We start from the raw sequence: 14,376 nt of genomic DNA on the forward strand, positions 1-14,376 counted from the left end.
TAAAACTCCACTGCAACATGACCAGGTTAATACTACCTGCTCCCTACTCCATCACAAGGTCTTCTTAACTCCTCTGTGTCTCAGTGATATCAGGAAATACCTCCACAGAGTGCTGTGATGCTTCCTTTATATTTGTAAAGCACTTTGAAATCCTCAGATGGAAAACACAGCATAAGTGAGGAGTATTAGTATGAGTGTCCCAATGCTACAGTGATGGGCACTTTAGAAATGGAGGTAATGACTCCATAACAATGCTGACAGTAAAACCAGCCTTGCAGTTCTTATTCAAGAAAGTTTGCCATTGACACCCTGGAGTAAGTCTTGTCCAATCAGGCCCTTGTTAGTAGGGTGGTTGCTCTGCTGAAGTTCTGGTTCTGTAAGCCATTTTAGGCATTTTTTGGAAGTTTGTATCCTTTGGGTTGAAATCTCTCGTGCTCGATCACCATCCATACTGTGAGATACAGGACTGGCTCAAAGCCACGTTAGACAGAGAGCATACCCTCTCTCTGCAGGACTTAATGTGACAGAGAACCTGGAGTATTGCCCAATGTTGAAATGTTGTGTGTCTGTTTTTGCACCTACATAGGGCCCAATCCTGCATTCCTTGCGTGATGGGCAGCAGATTTGGAGTGTATGTGCAGAAGGACTACAAGCACAGGCCCACAGTCAGTAAGGGCTAGGTTGTCACTGTCCTCACTTGGTGGTACAGGGGAAAAAGAGGGTTCATTATGCACCCTGGAGAAAGCAGGCCCTGAAGTCCGCTGAGTGCTTCACTGCACTCAGTGGACTACAGGGCTAAGCCGGATGTGTTCTGCCCCTGCCCTCTGCATATGGGCCAGGCGAAGCTAGACCCTTATATGGATTATGAGGTCATTGACAGCTACTTTATGTAGTTTCAAGAAAATCCTCACGCTTCAAAGCATAAACCAGTTATTTGTGGGCTAGGAGGATTATTCCATAATTGTTCAGTACAGGGATTCTTTTGCCTTCAGAAGTGTCTGGTACTGGCTGTTGCAGGAGACCAGATGCTGAACTAGATGGATCTCTGGTCTGATCTGGTTTGGCAAGTCCTGTGTTTGGCCCCTCCTTTACACAGATGTTGACAACTGCACATGTTGTAAGACAGTAGAGAAAAGGGTTGCCAGATTTTTACTCCATTAATAGCCCCAAATCACTTAAAAACTAGCCCAAAAGTAACCCAATACATTTTATTGAAATAAAGTTATTTTTTTATTAACACGTTAGTCTATACATCAAATAACAAACAAAAGCTTTCATTAGTTACCTAGTACAGATTCGATTTTTAAAAAAAGCTACAAGCCCCAGCAGGGGTTCGTCCACATCAGCAACAAAGCTATGAGATGACAATCAAATTCAAAATCAAACCCTCAGCGCTGGTAGGTGCTGGAAGGGTGTGTATGTCATGGGAGGGCGTATTTGGGGAGTGCTGGAGGGAGTGTTGGGAGGGACGCTGTAGGTGTGTGTGTGTACTCGGGGGGGCATTTGGGGTTGCTGGAGGGTGTGTGTGTACTGGGAGGGGTGTTTGTGGGATGCTGGAGGGGTGTGTGTACTGGGAGGAAGTATTGGGGGTGCTGCAGGGGTGCATGTGTACTGGGAGGGAGTATTTGGGGTGTTACTAGAGGGCCATGTGCGTATTGGTGGGCCATCTGGGGAGTGCTGGAGGGGGTATTTGGAGGGGTGCATGTGTACCGGGAGGAAATACTGGGGGGTGCTGGAGAGGTGTATGTATACTGGGAGGGAGTATTGGGGTGGTGGTGGAGGGGGTATTTGGAGTGCTGGAGGGGTGTACGTGTGTACTGGGAGGGAGTATTTGGGGTGTGTGTGGGATTGATGTGTGTGTACTGGGAGGGGTATATGGGGGTGCTGGAGGAAGTATATGGGGGTTCTGGAGGGTGTACTGGGAGGGATAGTTGAGGGATGCTGGATGGGTGTGTCTGTACTGGGAGGGGTATATGGGGGTTACTGTAGGGGGTATCTGGAGCTGCTGGAAGGTGTACTAGGAGGGGTATTTAGGGGGATGCAGGCTGGGTGTGTGTGTGAACTGGTAGGGGTATATGGGAGGTGCAGGAAAAGGTACCTGTGGTCTCACGCTCAAGTTTGGGGGCAGTGTTGCACTCTGTCACGGTGGCAGGGTGAGTGGCACAGGCCTGAGATGCAGCGCCAGCCTATCAGTCAGCCTCCCTACGGGTCTCTCTCCTTTCCCAGGGCAGGGAGCCAGGGCCTGGTCTTGTTACCCCTCTTGGCCAGGCTCTGAGGCCCTGCAGTGGGGCAGGCGGGTGGCTGAGAGTCACTTGGCAGCTCTGCTTACCTGGCAGGCCAGGCCAGGGCAGGTGGGATCCACCAGCTGCAGATGAAGAGGAGGGACCAGTTGGGGTGTGGAGAGAGTTCAGCATCCAGAACATGAAGGGAGGACCGGGTCTGCCTCTGCCCCGCATGTGGCATTTGCAGGGGGGCACATGGGCTACTTGTGTTGTGAATGCCAGTTGTGGTATTTTTTGAGTAGTTGTGGGTTGCGGTATTTTGGGACGTTCCACAACCTCTGACTGCTCAAAAAATACCACAACTGGCATTCACGAGTAGCCAAATTCCATGGGGAAAATGTGGACTTGGCAGCCCCTTGGTGGAAAGTTTAGGAGCTGAAGGGTGGAGCCTGTGTTCAAGCCCATCCTCTTTTGTAGGTTTACTCAGATTCCCAGAAGGAAAGAGCTGGCAAAAAACACAAGTAGCAAAATCACATCACAATTTGCTTTATAGGGAACAATTTTCTGTTGCAGCATTAAAACTAGACACTTGAAATGTAATTCCCCTTCTGATTCAACTACTTTCCATTAGCCCATCAGTTCCTCATACTCGTCTGCACTCCTGTAAAGGCTTTGTTACAATGAGAACAGTATTAAGTTTCGGACATCCTTTCCCTAGATGCTGATCACCAACTGCCATGAAAACCCCTCATTGTCTCAACAGTCTATGGTGACTGGTCTGACAGTCCAGGACATCTTCACTATCAGCTGGTAGTTTTTGTTTTAGTTTTTGCAAGGGGAAGAGAGTAGCAGTTTATTTCTCGCTCCCTGCAAATATATCTTCTCTTCTGGATCCATTGTCCTGCATGCATTACCGCCGTTTTTCCAGCTGTACAGGAGTTCCCGTGGTTAGCAGCTTCCTAGCCAACCTCTATGTCTGACTTCATTGTAATCCCTGATATAGAGAGAGGACTGGAAACTTTCTCTTCTCCTCTCCAAAAAGAAGAAACAAGTAGACAACTTTTGGCCTTTTTGTGCCCCTCTCTTCATTTCCTTCCTCTTTTTTAGGGTTGCCAACTCTGACTGAAGCTATTCCAGGAGATATTTCCCCCCAACATGACATAATGTCATTTTCTTAAAATATACTATTAAAATCTCCTGGATGTTTGGCCACCCTCTCTTGTTCCTTAAAGGAGAAGATAGAAGAGAAAATTCTTAAAGAGATCTTGACCCACTTTCCTCCAGTCATCAGGACATTGGTCAGCTCTGGGGTTTCAAATCTCCATCTCACCAACATTTGAAAGGGTTCAGAGTCGAGGATTGGGGTTTTGTTCCTCTCTCATTTGTGATGTGGAACATTAAATGTAGTCATTTCTTCCCTATCTTCCTGTATAACCTGTTCATTTTTCAATGCCGTTGCTGTAGCATTAACTGATGGCAGAAAGGTTTTCCCTGTTACTAGATGAGTATTGTAGCAAATCCATGGATATATAGCATCACATGGCTACTCAGAACTTCGTGGTGATTTGGGAGGGGGGGATAGAACTCAGATTCTCCTATTCCCATGTGAACTAAAGGAGAAATTCTGTTAGTATCCGGGCTATGAGACACAGTAGAAGGGTCTTTCAAGTAGAGGGCAGTGTTATAAATACATTAGCAACTTTGTTGTGACATATTTCCCCTGAGACTTCAGCATTTCTATCTGTCTTCCAAAACACGTTACACTCTGTGAAATCCTGTGGCTCTTGCCCAGTTTTTACTCCAATTGCTTGAGTAAAATCTGAGTAGGGAGCTCAGGGTGGGGCTGTTGGCAATACAGTATGTATTCTGGGATTTTACAGCAAATTACATCCCATATTGCTGCAGTATGTACATATAGATCTGAGAATTCATGGCCTTTTGCACACAGCACCCTGGAGATGAACGCTTCCTTTGGTTGCTTCACTGGCAGATGATTGGGACAGTTGCTAGTACTTTCCATATGCACCATACCCAGCAATTTGGGCCCTTTGGGCCAGAGTAACACAAGATTCCTTTACAGGAGGTTGGAATAGGGAACGCACTGAAGAGCAATGTATCCTTGGTCAAAGAGTTTGTGTGGGAGTTTCCCCTTCGAAGTCCATGTGTCAGTCTCAGGATCATAGCAGTCCAATGAATCAGAGTCTTGGATTGTATTGTCTGCAGTCAGACAGCGCCCTCCGGTAACATATAGCTTGTTTTTGACCACAGCAGCTCCGTGATGCATCCGTCTGTCCTTCATGTCTGCACACTTAACAAACTTGTTGGCCTGAGTATCGTAGGCGATTATTCTCCGGGTGTACCCTAGACACAAATCAGGGAATGGAAGAGGTGAATGGTAGTAAAGTCTAAATCCAACAGAAGGGATAACAACATATTTTCTGCTTGTCTTCAGACCTTTTTCAGTCTTGTAATTATATGGTTTGTTAATTTTGCAGGACTATGGGCCTCACTAGGCACATCTAATTTACCTGGGAAGTGCTAATATATCACAGTCGTGATTTATGTCTAGCTATCCAAGTTCTCCTTTCACCGTAGTATCTGAGCACTTGGGAATGCTATAAAACCCCTGATATATGCAGATAGAATGTAGGATTAGCTGTACCAGATCAGACTGTAGCTCTGTCAAGCACAGTTTGTGCTTCCAGTTTTCTGACTCTGTTTTGCAAACCCCAGTGTATTTCTGCTAGCTGAATATATGCACTTTGGCCCCAGTGCTGGTCTCAGAAATACACAGACAAGTCCCATTGGCATCAATGGCAAAATAAGGCCATGTATCGCTGTTCCGCTGTGCCCTGTATTAATTATTCATTCATACAGGAGTGGAAACACCATAACTATTCACTTGTGGACTTCCCACCAGATCATTCCCTCGAGTGAGGAAGGGGAGAGGTTTGCCTTCCCAGAAGAGGCACCAGAACAAGCTGGCCAGCTCCCTAAATTTGAGGGTCCCTTTAGCCTGTATGGATCTCAGGGGATCTGCTGGAGCCCAGGCACCTGTTCTGCCAGAGATGGTCCCTCTCCAGCCCGTGTCCACCTTTCTGGCGATACAGTTCCCTTAAAGCTGTACTGATGGGAGATCCGCCTGCTGGCCAATGTCTCTGGAACACCTTGTCAGTATAATTTCCAGAATGTGGGTAGATGAGTTCTGAGGGGGCCTACAGCTTCCCAATCCCTTTCAGTCAGAGAAGATGAGGGATTGTTTTTTTTTTTTTCATGGACAATAATTAGTTTATCACTAACATGGCAGCTGGCTTTGGAAAGAAAAAAATATCCTTGGCCTGAATTATAAAAGAAGCTAAATACTGCATGTGCAGCATCACATGATAGAACACTGAGTTTTATTCCTCTTCCCAGTTTTCTCCCCGGCTTACCCATTGTGACCTCTATTTACAGTCCTCTACTGGCATTTGAGCATCATTATCTCAGGCTTCTTCATGCCTGGGAACATTCAAGGACTGGCTATTGAGTCAAGTATTGCGAATTCCCTTAAAGGGCCTAGTTCTGTTCTTTGTTTCATGTGTGAAAGGGATCCCCTTAATTTAAGTCAGAACTTAAGCTCAATCAATGCAAGCCACCTATGCCGGCATCTGAAGGGGTAGAATCTGGCCCCGAAGGTGCATGTTCACATGGAATCTCTCCTTATTGTTTCTCTTCTGAAGTGATGAAAAGTCCTACAGTCTTTATCTGACAGCTTTGTCTAATTGCCTTTAGTGTTACACAAAATTTAGAGAGAGCCCCAAAACAGCAGCTCAGGTGTGAGCACTTTGGAATTTTGAGGGGCGGTGTGGGGTTGTTTTCCAACTCAGATCCCTCGATCTGACCGCACCTCTAGCAGCTTTGGTTTTGGGTCGGATCTAGCACTGCAAGAAATCTGTTTTCCAGTTCCAGCTCAGTGTGAGCAGATTTTGTGAGAGCAGCTTATCTCAAGTTTCCAGATATCTGGAGCTGGTCTCATGAGCTTTTGGCCCTATTCAGGGGTGGCTCTTTGTTTTTTGCCGCCCCAAGTCAGGCAACCTTCGGAGGCGTTTCTGCAGGAGGTCCGCAGTCATGCAGATTCAGCGGCGGTTCTGCGGGTGATCTGCCGGTCCCACGCCTTCGGTGTCCCTGCCACCGAATTGCTGCTGAAGCCGCGGGACCGGCAGACCTCCCACAGAAACACTGCCGAAGGCTGCCTGACTGCCGCCCTCACAGTGACCAGCTGTCCATCCACCCCAGGCTTGCCGCCCCACGGATGTGCTTGCTGCGCTGGTGCCTGGAGCCGCCCCTCACCCTATCAGATCAGAACCTGAAGCCTACCCCTAATTCTGTCTCACAGCCTGATCCAGGGCCCACTAGTAGATACTGCAAAGAGAAGTTAAAAGTGGTGGGCAAGGGAAAAATGTAGGCTTCTAACTAAAAATGGGGCTTGTCCATGAGGTGCACTAGTCTATGCTAGAACGATGTAAATTCTAGTGTGCCATAGCATGTTGCACACTGCCAGGGCTGTGTGGGCCTTGCTGGCACATATGAAAAGTTCTCTAGTGCATGTTAATGAAATACTGTTTCAAATAGCACTATAGAAACATGCAGCAGGGGATTTTTAGTGCATGCCAGCAGGTTCTGCACAGGCCAATTAGTGCACAACACACTAGTGTGCATTAACATTTATATCCCTCTAGTGAGGGCTAACATGCTGTGTAGACAAGCCCCAAAACTCTTGTTGTTCAGACAGCATGTTCTCCCTTCTTTCATTCTGAGTTGTTTTGCAAGGAAATCTTGAAATGTGGTGAATGCTGTTTTTTAAAAAAAAAAACAGTATTTTGTTTTGTAATTTCAGCTGTTGCTAAATCAGAAAAATTTGGCCAATCATTTGGCATAATTGCTGGTAAATGACAACTTATCTGCCGTAAATCTCTCTGCTTTAAAGGAGAATGGAACATGTTTAACATTAACTTGGATTTTTGTGGTTTTTGTTAAATAAATAATTTTTAAACACAGTTTAGGCCTTAAGCTCATCAGCAGAATACTTGGGTCCACGCAAGCGCATCAGATAAATACATTTGAAGGTAAGAGTTGAAAATCCTTTATACCTACTTCTTTGCTGTGGTCTGATATCAGAATACTTTGCTTCCCCTGCTATCCTGGAGACCTAATCTTGAAGGGTTTAGTCAGGCTCAGGGGACTGAGTAGTAGCTTTCTCTGTGAATAGTCCAATAGCTTCAAGGAAGGGAAGGCTGGTCCAGTGGTTAGGGTGCCAATATGGCTCTTTGGAGTCCTGGGTTCAAATTCCTGCTCCATGCCACACTACCTGTTTGATCTTGAGTAAGTCAGTTAGGCCATGCTTAACCTACAAACTTCTGCTGGCATAGCTATTCATAGATTCCATAGGTCAGAAAGGACCAAGTGTGTTTATCTAGTCTGATCTATGTAACACAGGCCCTAGAATGTCCTCAAAATAATTCCTAGAGCAGACCTTTTAGAAAAGCGTCCACTCTTGATTTTAAAATGGTCAATGATGGAGAATCCATCATTGGTATATTGTTCCAATTGTTAATTACTCTCACTGTGCACCTTATTCCCCATCTGAACTGGTCGAGCTTCAACTTCCATTCATTGGATTGTGTTATATGGTTCTCTGCCAAATTGAAGAGCCTATTATCAAATATTTGTTCCCCGGGAAGGTACTTATAAACTGAGATAAAGTCACCCCTTAATCTTGTCTGTGTGGGCAAGGGTTGTGATTTGTGACTGGTGTAGCTGAACTGGCGGAAGCTCTTAGAATAGATGCACTTATGCTGGCAAAACTGCATTTGTACAGCTATATCTTATTTCGCTCATGGTGGCTGGTTTTACTTTATTGGTACAGAGTGCAATTTGGCTAGTATAGCTGTGCCATAGCAGGAGCACTAGTATACTAGTATTCCTCGACTGGTAAAATAGTCATAGAGCTTGCCTACAGGGGAGATCCTGGAATGTTAATCTGAATTAACTAAATGTGTTTATTTAAAGTGAATTAATTAATATGCATTAAAACCCTGGTGAATACCCTCATTCAGAATTAAACTGGCCTTAATTTGGTTTAGTTTACAGTGAATTAAACTAAACTGAATAAAGGTCACTTTAATTCTGAATGAGGATGTTCATGCAGCGTTTTAATGCAGTTTAACTAAACCACTTTAAATTCACACAGTTAGTTAAATCGGATTTTCTTGGCCGTTCCCATGTAGACAAGCCCTTACTGTACACATGAGTAGCACGCTGCTCCCCAAGCAGTCCCAATGAAACCCATGGAGTGTAGTGCAGTGTTGCTACTCAACAAAAGCAAGTGTGGCAAAATCAGTTTGTTTCTGAAAAACACCACAGAGCTAAATTGTCACTTCCCCCTGAGAAGTAGCACACAGCTGCATCACCTCAGGACCAAAACTGGGAAGGTACTGTGACGCTCTCATATCCAGTTCCTATGCTGGTTCCCTCCTTACTCTAGAAGAGAATTAATCTGCTTTACCAGATGTAGATTACTTCCCCCACAGGCTGGCTTTCTCTTTTGGGTGTGGGGTTAGCGTTCAGGCTCTGGTCATTAGCTACCTCACTCTGCCTGCTGACCTCCCATCTGGGAAGGGAGATGGTAGCAGCCTGCAAGCCTGCTGTGACCAATGGTGTAGTAGCCTGCCCATGGGAAGTAGTGGGTACTGTTTGTCCCCTTTCATTCTGTGTGGGCTGCAAAGGTATGTGACAACATTGCCTTATTTTACTATCCTGTTACATAAAAGAAATTGCCTCAGCAAGTTAGTTGCCTCAGAATGCATTAAAGATGGAAAGAAACCGTTGATAAGTATGTGAAATTCCGTGGGAGTTAGTCTTATGCAGCTGAGATGAATGACCTAGACTGCTTACCTCCAACAATGATAATCCGGTCTCCAATCACCACTGCTGGTGCACAAACATTCTTCACCATTCTGGTCTCCATTCTAAACCACATGTTCCTGGATATGTGGTAAACCTGAAAAGTACATAAAGATACACACTGTAAAGTACGCAGCATTTCAGCAGACAATCACACCTACAGAAATAGCTACTTGCTTGTTTGTTGGTTCATTAACAGGAGCAAAAACTACCTATTGCATTGGGTTGTTGAAAAATGGAGAAAATTTTCCCACAAATTATTTGCTAATCTGTCCCCTCTGAAAAAAAAAGAGTCCTAATTTTACATAGTTCTGATGACAGCCACCCAGTTGACCCAGCCGTTGTATTCATGTTGCTGATTGGAGTGGGCCAGGCTAGCACAGAGAACTGATAATGAAACCTTGACCGGTTGGGAGCGAAGGCACATTTAGGCCTGAGAAAAGCCTGCTGTGGATTTTAAGAGTCTGTTCTGATAACACATAACGGCATAAGCATAAGTAGAACTGTGTATGTATAAGAAACCACAGAGTACTCATGCTGGTAAAAACAAGGAAAAACTAAAGTAACTAAAAAACTAGAACAAACTGGTTTGAACTAACAGTTTGAATCTGTATGGATAGGGAAAGCGAGTTAACATGAAAATGAGAAACTAATACATATGTATAAGAAAATATAACAAAAAGTTATAAATAAATTTGTTTAACAAAGGGAGGTTGAAATTGTATTGTCCAGTGTTGGAGGTGAATGTGATGAGATCATTCAAATAAGCTTCCCACTTGTGAGTAATTGATCACAATTTGCTGAGTTTTGCCTTAATAAATATTTGTTAGACTCATCTGCTCAGTAAGTGAACCTTCATCCAACATGTCTCATTCATCTCCGTGTCAGTAGTTCAAATGTGGCTCTTGTTGTTAGTTTGAAGTGTCAAACGTGTCAACCACATCCACTAAGTGATTGTCTAGGGCACATCTCCCCACCTGCATCTCTGCACCTAACTTCCACTGATAACTGAATTACATCCCTGTTGGAAGTACAGAGTTGATTATGTGATGTCGCCATCTTGGTCAACAGCGATTGAACCAGGGACTTCCAGCGTTAAAAAAACAGGATCTGTAGCTTAGAGCTGTAACAGACTCCATGCCTGACCCACAGAGGATCTGAGAGGGACACATAGCTGGGATACATGCTTCCTCTGAGTAGAGGAATCTCATCCTCTGAGCATCTGAGGTCCATGATGGTTTAAACCTTGGACAAGCCCTCACTAGGCAACCTCTCCCACCTTCATTGACACTATGAGTTGAACCAGGGACCTGCAGAATTAAAAGCATAAGTCTTTACAGCTTGAGCTAAACGGCTAGGTTATCTCTGAGAGCTGTAACAGACTCATATTCTCTGTGGACTGGTCACATTGGGGGACACAAAAAACACTGACTAATCGGTTACCCTTGCCAGGAAAAGCAATATTAACACATGACTAACACATTAAATATGAAAGTATTTAATGTATTTTTGCCTTCTTTTGAAACAGTTTTACATCTGGCAGGAAGGTGGGGAGCCAGTGTCAAGTGACCAACTGGAAACCGACAAACCCTCAGTAGGGAGTGCATGGCCATTGGGAACCACTGGCTTGTGTGAGATGAAATGGCAGCTCTAATCCTATCTAGAATCCATATCACAGTAACCACCATCACAACAGGTGTCTTTGCTGATACTGTCTGAGGAGAGACAAAAGACTGAGACCCAGATTCAGCCAGGAACTTAAGCACCTGCCTAATAATGAGCACTGCCTTCAGTGGGAATACTCACATATAAAGTTAGCCATGTGGTTAAGTTCCTGGAGACAGGACCTGAGTGAGCATCGGTTTGCAAGACTCAATATTACACCTTTCACAAGCACTAAAATCACATAGAGCCGACCCTGAGATCTTTACTCAGTTTTACCCAAATGGGGAAATTCTCACTGAAACCAATGAGAATCTCCTTGAGAGAGAACTGAGTAAAACTTCAGAATGGCCTCAGGGTTTGGGCCTTAACAATAATAAAGGCTTCTTGTGGAAATATAAAAGTATTTAAACATAATTTCCTACATCCTGGACTTCCCTGAATGAGCATTTCTAACTTAGCATGTGTATCTTGCCTTCTACTGCATAAGACTCATTGCAAATTCAGTTCTATATTGGGCTTTGATTTCACCAGCTGGGCTTGGGTGTCAGTACTGAATACCCTGGAGGAAATGCACATAAGATGAGCAGGAGTGACAATTACCTGTATTAGACGGACAGGGTTTTGCATAATGTCTTCCCCTCCAAAGAGATAAATTCTTTGGTCTTTAGCTGCAACAGCAGGGTGAAGGACAGCAACGGGCATGTTTGCCATGTTCTCCCAGACGTTATAAATGCTGTCGTACCTCTCAATGGAATTCAGAATTTCCTGGTTCTCTCCAATTCCTCCAATTGAGAAAATGTAGTTCTTATAGGCTATGCTCCTGTGAGAATAGCGTGGAACCAGCATGGGTTCAACTAACCTCCACTGATTTAGCTTGAGGGAGAAAATATAAACATTATCACTGACTGGACTTTTCCCACAGCTAACGGGCATCCCTCCTAGCACATAGATATTGCTATGCAAGCTCACTGCAGAGGCTTTGTAAAGGCGCATAGGATGCTTGGCAAGGCTCAGCCACTGGTTGGTCTTCTCGTCATATAGCAGGACATCCCTAGTTGTTGTCTGGTTGTCCTTCCTGCCACCAATGATTATGAGGAACTCTTGGTACGAATATCTGCGGGGAACATGCCACATGGGTTTGATGTCAGGAGCGCTGGTGCTGTATAATGAAAACATCTGTCTCCTGGCTGATTCCAGGATGCTTCTACAAGCAGGTGAAGACTGAATGAGGGAGTCATTGGCAATGAAGTGGAAAAGGAAGGTTGGGTGGACGTATTGAAGCCGGACCTTTTTGAACAAATCTTGGATATAGCCCTGTCGCGCCTGGAGATCATGCCGGATCCAGACCATGAGTGTCTCGAACACTTGTTCCTCCTCACCACAGAGCTCATCATCCCCAAGGTAATTGATCAACTCTAGTGCACAAAGCTCCTTCAGGTCTTCAGAAGAGGCTACTTCAGGAAAGTATTTCAGAGCCATCTCCTTGGCTTTCTTATTGAGATTCTGGCAGTTCAAGATTTCAGAAAGCCTTATCATGCTCAGGCAATTCTCAGTAGTCAGCTGGTCCTGGAGGTACAAGGAGCAGGCCTGGAACAATTTAATGTACTGTAACATGGAAGTGGCCTCCATTAAGTACAAGACGTTCTCGGGTGTTATAAGAATCTCTCCTGTGTAAACATAAAGGACAATCTGATACAAAATATTGGAGTCAATGCCTTTCAAGTCGACTTTTGCCTGGCAACTCTCTTTAAAGTTGTTACAGAACATTGCCTTGAAGTAAGGACTGCTTGCAGCCAGCACATTCCTGTGGCAAGGGATTTCAAACTTGCTACTGCAGAGAGTAACATCAGTCAACATCCCGTTTTGCCTTAAAACGTTGAACTGCCTCAATAGTTCGGAGGAGAAGTCCTGGTCTTTGAAGAGAAGGTCCTTTGCAGATTCTTTCTCCATAGCAAAATGTGTGAACGAGGAATATTGGGCTTGGCAGGGAAGACAAATTCTTAGCAGCTTTTATTTAAATGCCCAGCTCCAAAGGGGACAGGCATCAGAACTTTGATGGTTACTCTAAATATTCTCTCTCTCTGTTTGCGCACAGAAATAAGAACACTGGTTAAGCGCAGTGGGAAGGGAGCACACAAGCCACGAGGTCATTTAGCATCTGTTTGTTTGTTTTTTAAAGGTATCAGATGTGAGGTCTGCATCTTCTATGAGCCTGACACACAGCATAAGCACTGACATTATCTTGCTGACTTGGGGCTAAAGGGAAAAGCCCTGAGCAAATTGTATGTTCATTTTAAACATGTCTAATAAATGTGCTTAGCCTTTTCTTCGCTATTTTTAAAGTATTCGCAATTTAGTAACTTATGCCTCTTTCCCTTAGAGTTAGTCATTACTGAAGAATGTAAATCTGACAGAGCTAAACTCTCTGCAACAGGACAAACTAAACTCTAGAGACTGGGAATCTGCATTAAAAATGGTTATTTATTAACTCTGCTTAGTTGTTGTTTTTATATTAATCAGACACACAACTAAACAATGTACCAGGCAGAATAATAAGATGGCTATCTATCTTCATGACAATTTGACTGTTCAATCTGCAGTGAAATCACATGGTAGAAATGTTTACCTTATGTTGTCCTTCACTGCATTCATTCACTTGGTGTCCTTTAGTCTCTGCTGAGATTTTCCATAGCTAGTACATGAGCAAAAACTAAATACCCTCAAGATGTTTCTTTCTGTTGGTAAGTGATTCATAGAGGGTCATTTCTGGATTTGTTTATTCTGAAGGCACTTTCGCTGCTTTCTGGAGCTTTGTGAAAGAACCACCAGGCAATGAGGCATTGTATACATTCCAGGGCTAAGAATAGTCACATATGGACTCTCTCTGTTATCACATGTGACATTCCCCTTGCCTTTTGCAAGGAGCTGAACATTACTGAGCATGCCCAGGGGGTGTTTTTCTGGCAAGTGTTTACATATAACAAATAGACTCTGAAACCAAGGTACACTTATAAAAGTTCTGGCTGTCCATTTGGAAACAGTCAGAAGACCCTGTCCTGAAGTGCCTGGGAATTCTAGAAGCCTGTAAACAGTTTGAAATGCCTAGCACTAGGTATGCACTGTCATGCACTTTCATCTTGAGGGAGGGGAAAACGGGTATCAAGAGTTACTGAGGGGACAATATTTTCATTTTAAGGAATTGGGGGAAGCCCTTCTAACCTATCTGCTGAGATTTAGGACTGAGTGCAGGAGCAGATGGCAGCACTGGGTGTTTCGCCCTAATGCTCCCATTATAGCAAACTGCCCATTTTCTAAGTATCAGAGTGGTAGCCGTGTTAGTCTGTATCCACAAAAACAATGAGGAGTCTGCTGGCACCTTAAAGACTAACAAATTTATTTGGGCATAAGCTTTTGTGGGTAAACCCCCCACTTCTTCAGATGCATGGAGTGAAAATTTCAGATACAGACGCTCCCTGGGTTATGCAAGACCTGATTTATGCAAATTCGCACTTATGGAAAAAGTTCCATAAGCCAGAAATAGGGTTTT

The 14,376-nt window shown here is 44.3% G+C and overlaps 1 protein-coding gene across 3 annotated transcripts; it reads right to left on the minus strand.

Annotated features, from left to right (window-relative positions):
* Positions 1 to 1,168: 1,168 nt before the first annotated feature.
* On the minus strand, positions 1,169 to 13,646 carry KLHL38 (kelch like family member 38). Of its 3 annotated transcripts, none has more exons than XM_030553789.1 (4): positions 13,456 to 13,646; positions 11,430 to 12,808; positions 9,156 to 9,261; positions 1,169 to 4,583 (listed from the first exon to the last, which is right to left on the minus strand). In XM_030553789.1, the coding sequence occupies exons 2-4, from the start codon at positions 12,777 to 12,779 to the stop codon at positions 4,297 to 4,299; spliced, it is 1,743 nt and encodes a 580-aa protein (XP_030409649.1). In that variant the 5' UTR covers positions 12,780 to 12,808; positions 13,456 to 13,646; the 3' UTR covers positions 1,169 to 4,296. The 3 variants fall into 3 exon arrangements, with proteins under 3 accessions (XP_030409649.1, XP_030409648.1, XP_030409650.1); XM_030553788.1 differs by having other exon boundaries at positions 11,430 to 12,910; XM_030553790.1 differs by having other exon boundaries at positions 1,170 to 4,583; positions 11,430 to 12,496.
* Positions 13,647 to 14,376: the final 730 nt, after the last annotated feature.

The sequence above is a fragment of the Gopherus evgoodei genome, chromosome 2, assembly GCF_007399415.2.
Source record: "Gopherus evgoodei ecotype Sinaloan lineage chromosome 2, rGopEvg1_v1.p, whole genome shotgun sequence".
Lineage (NCBI taxonomy): Eukaryota > Metazoa > Chordata > Testudines > Testudinidae > Gopherus > Gopherus evgoodei.

Coding starts and splice junctions, on each gene's coding strand:
- KLHL38 (XM_030553789.1), bottom strand. CDS start 12,779: ATGGAGAAAGAATCTGCAAAGGACCTTCTCTTCAAAGACCAGGACTTC. Junction 9,262..11,429: donor ACCCTGTCCGTCTAATACAG/GTAATTGTCACT, acceptor TGTACTTTTCAG/GTTTACCACATATCCAGGAA. Junction 4,584..9,155: donor CCGGATTATCATTGTTGGAG/GTAAGCAGTCTA, acceptor ATTTGTGTCTAG/GGTACACCCGGAGAATAATC.